Raw genomic sequence first — 4205 nt, forward strand, 5'->3', positions numbered from 1 at the left:
TAAGCGCAGGTTGTATTAATTCATGATGGTATCGGGCTGCACGCCGCAACGGGTACCATACAATGCCGAGTAATTGAGTGTGACGAGTGAGAATTGAGACAGTGAGGTTGAGTACTTTGAGAATGTGAGTACGCGATGCTTTCATTGTGTTGCATCACATACGATATGCATATTGGCATGTAGATATAGAGATGTCATATTCCTTATATCATTCAGACTTGGCATATTTTATCTGTATTGAGCTTAACTGTTAATCTTGGAAGCATGTCTACATTCCTCTACTAGTAGCCGCAGATTATGAGCTTCTCTAAGATATTATTGTCATATTTTCTGTCAACTTCTGTATTGTCAAATTTTATGTTTGGATTGTATTGTTCGAGCTCATTACAGCTTTTATCCCAAATTTTAGACTTGTTATTTATTGAGTTGATTGTAGTCAAACTACAATTTGCATTTTGTGTGCAGATCCAGGTATTTTCGGACACGGTGGTTGCTGATTTCTGGAGCTTCATCAGTCCGAGATTATCGAGATAGCTACCTTGGCGTCCGCAGACCTTGACTCTACTCATTTACCTTTTAGTTTTGTTTATACTATTCTACCTTCCTAGACTGTGTTCCATTTGTTAGACCATGTTATTATATAGATGCTCATGTATTCCGTGCCACCCGGATCTTTTCGGGAAATTTTGTATTGAGGTGTGGTATTTTCATCCACTTTTTATGAGATTTTTACTCACTTAAGCCTATTTCAGTATATTTTAAATTTAAGATGTTGGTATGTGTGAGTTGTCGGCTTGCCTAGTACCATGATAGGCACTATCACATCACGTGTGATTTGGGGTCATGACACTAGGTTATGCAAATATGTGTTCGATTCTACTGGGTAACATAGTAAAGGCATGATAATCAACAACTCAACCCTATCTCATAATTTTTGCTAAATACCCAATGCTAAACTACCCTACACGGACACATTCAAGGGATGCAATACCAGATAACCTAAAAAGAAGTTAAAATACAAAATAAATTCAAAACAAAAACAAGATTTGAAGTGATGCATACCAGAGTGTGCTTAGATCGATGGAAGTGTGATGTGCTTCTTGTGATGACAAAGTACAAGTAGGATACCTCCTAGAGTAACAATATGAGAGTAGAGATTGTGAAAAGTATAAAATGATGATGTACTGTTCTATATATACTCATGTGAAAGTGAGGGTTTATGGAGGCGAGTGCGGCCGCACAATTTCAAGTGCGGTCCGCACTCTGTAACCGCGGCAACAATGAAGCACGTAGTTGTACGGTCCGCACTTTTTCAAGTGAGACTGCACTTCTAACACTTTAGTTCAACCACTTCTTTGATAGTGTGCTTTTGCGACCGCATAATTCGTGATGGTCCTCAATTTTACTCCGCACTGTTGGGAGAAAAGTTCAGAGGACATTCACTTTAGCACATTCGATGATCTTTGATATTGCGGTCCACATATGCGACGCACAAAATCTTCTGCAGTCAGTAGCCCATCTTCTGCGGCCGCACTAAGAAAGGCGCGACCCGCATTTTTCCCATGTATGACACAACTTCATCTATCGTTTCATATCGAACATTAATCCGTGTAGCACATTTCAAATTTAGTAAAAACATAAAACAACATCTAACTAAAAGAAAGAACTTGAGTTGCCTCCCAAAAAGTGCCTTATTTAACGTCGTGGCACGACGCAATATCATATCATTCTCAAGTGAAGTAAAGAACCATCACCACGTGGCTCTCACCAACGTTTCCCAAACAGTGCTGCACCCAGTGACCATTAGCTTAAATTGTTTCATTGTTCTTGTTCTTCATGTCCAAGGCACCAAAAGGTGTCACACCAACAATTTCAAATGGACCAATACACTTTGACTTGAGCTTCTCGGGAAACATTCTCAACCTTGAGTTGAACAACAACACTAGATCACCGGCCTTGAAGTCCTTGTTCCAAATGTACTTGTCATGAAGATATTTTATCTTTTCTTTGCACAAGGACGAACTTTCATATGCATGATACCGGAACTCATCCAATTCATTAGTGTGTGAAACTCTCAAGTTAGCGGCTACATCCCAATAAAGATTCAATTTCTTCAAGACCCACATTTCCTTGTGCTCTAGTTCCACCGGAATATGACAAGTTTTTTCGAACACCAAGCGATTTGGGGACATTCCATTCGGTGTTTTGTAAGTCATCCTATATGCCCATAGAGCATCATCAAGCTTCTTGGACCAATCTGTCCGATTTGCATTCACCGTCTTGGACAAAATACTCTTTATCTCCCGGTTGTAGACTTCCACTTGCCAATTAAAGTGTCGAAAGCCTTGTTGCAAAAATGTGACCCTCTATTACTTATGATTGCTCATGGAGTACCAAATCATTTAAAAATATTCCTCTTCAAGAAATGAACCACATTTCTAGCCTCAATATTCGGTAAGGCAATGGCCTCAACCCATTTAGACACATAATCCACCGCGACCAAAATATAGGCGTTTCCACAATAACTCACGAAAGGGGCCATGAAGTTAATACCCCAAACATCGAAAATATCAATCTACAACATGGTTTTAAGGGGCATCTCATGTTTCTTTGAAATTCCACCGGTCCGTTGACATTCATCACATCTTTTCACTATATCATTTGCATCTTTGTAGAGAGTGGGCCAATAGAAACCATAACTTATGACTTTATCCGTCATTCCCTCTCCACCATGATGACCACCATATGGCAAAGAATGACAAGCCCTAAGAATATAACCTTGCTCTTCCTCCGGCACACACCTCGGAATCAACCCATCCATGCAAATCCGGAATAGGTATGGTTCTTCCCAGTAGTAGTATTGACATTCCATCTTGATCTTCTTTCTTTGGTTTGAAGAGAACTCATCCGGAATGATACCAGTCATAAGAAAATTTTCTAAATCCGTGAACCACTGTACCTCTTTCATTGAAAGTGCCAAAAGTTGCTCGTCGGGGAAACAGTCATTGAATTCAAGGCCATCATATTGCCTCCCCTCCTCGTCCAAACGAGACAAGTGGTCCACCACTTGATTTTCATTTCCCTTATTGTCTTGGATGTCAATATCAAACTCTTGCAAAAAAAGAACCCATCTCATCAATCGGGATTTAGATTATTTTTTGCTCATAAAATAGTGATGTGCCGCATGATCCGTGTGGACAATAACTTTGGCACCCATCAAATACGGGCGGAACTTCCCAATAGCAAACACAATAGCAAGGAGCTCTTTCTCCATAACTGTATAATTGACTTGGACACTATTCATGGTTTTACTATCCTAGTAAACTGGATGAAATATTTTGTTCATACGTCTCCCTAAAACAGCCCCAACCGCTACATCACTTGCATCACACAAGAGCTCGAACGACAAACTCCGATTTGGAGATGTGATGATAGGAGTAGTTGTCAACTTGAGATTTATTTGTTCAAAAGCTCTCATACAATCATCATTGAAATAAACCTTGGCATCCTTCTTAAGGAGTTTGCATAAAGGCCTCACCACTTTAGAAAAATGTTTGATAAATCTACGGTAGAATCCCGCATGCCCCAAGAAAATCCGCACAAATTTCATCGAGGTGGGGGGTGGAAGCATAGAAATGACTTCAATCTTCGCCTTGTCCACTTCAATACCATTCTTTGAAATCATATGGACAAGGACAATGTCTTCCTTAACCATTAAATGACATTTTTCCCAATTGAGTTCCAAATTTGTTTCCTCATATCTAGCCAACACTTTGTCCAAATTAGCAAGACGATCTTCAAATGAATCTCCAACCACCGAAAAGTCATCCATGAAGATCTCAAAGTAGTCTTCCACCATGTCCGCAAAAATAACCATCATACACCGTTGAAAAGTCAGCGGTGCATAGCATAATCCAAAAGGCATCTGTTTGAAAGCAAAAGTAGCGTCACGCCCCAAAATCGAGAAGTGCGACCGACACTCAACCGAGTTAACCCGACCGAGCAAGCCTTTTAGATTTCATTCTGCCTAAACTCGTCCATGAATAGAGATAATACATATTATCATTAGTTAGATGAAAATGTGTTCATGTCTACAATACCAATTCATTTCCAATAGTTTCATCATTTCTTTAAAGACTCAAATGGACAAGTAATAAATCCACAACATAACATAGTGTGTCTTTCCCCAGCACCAATACACAACC

The 4205-nt window shown here is 39.7% G+C and overlaps 1 protein-coding gene across 1 annotated transcript; it reads right to left on the bottom strand.

Annotated features, from left to right (window-relative positions):
* Window positions 1-1808: 1808 nt before the first annotated feature.
* Window positions 1809-3859, bottom strand: LOC138893858 (uncharacterized). Its single transcript, XM_070178524.1, has 3 exons — window positions 3349-3859; window positions 2635-3111; window positions 1809-2344 (listed from the first exon to the last, which is right to left on the bottom strand). Exons 1-3 carry the CDS (start codon window positions 3857-3859, stop codon window positions 1809-1811), a joined length of 1524 nt encoding a protein of 507 aa, XP_070034625.1.
* Window positions 3860-4205: the final 346 nt, after the last annotated feature.

The sequence above is a fragment of the Nicotiana tomentosiformis genome, chromosome 6 (assembly GCF_000390325.3).
Source record: "Nicotiana tomentosiformis chromosome 6, ASM39032v3, whole genome shotgun sequence".
Taxonomy (NCBI): Eukaryota; Viridiplantae; Streptophyta; class Magnoliopsida; order Solanales; family Solanaceae; genus Nicotiana; species Nicotiana tomentosiformis.

Excerpts from the sequence above, each read along its gene's own strand:
- LOC138893858 (XM_070178524.1), bottom strand. The coding sequence starts at position 3,859 with ATGGTGGAAGACTACTTTGAGATCTTCATGGATGACTTTTCGGTGGTT. Across the intron at positions 3,112-3,348 it reads TGGGGCTGTTTTAGGGAGAC|AGTTTGATATTGACATCCAA; the intron begins GTATGAACAAAA and ends TTTTTTTGCAAG. Across the intron at positions 2,345-2,634 it reads AGTGAAAAGATGTGATGAAT|GCTTTCGACACTTTAATTGG; the intron begins GTCAACGGACCG and ends TTTTGCAACAAG.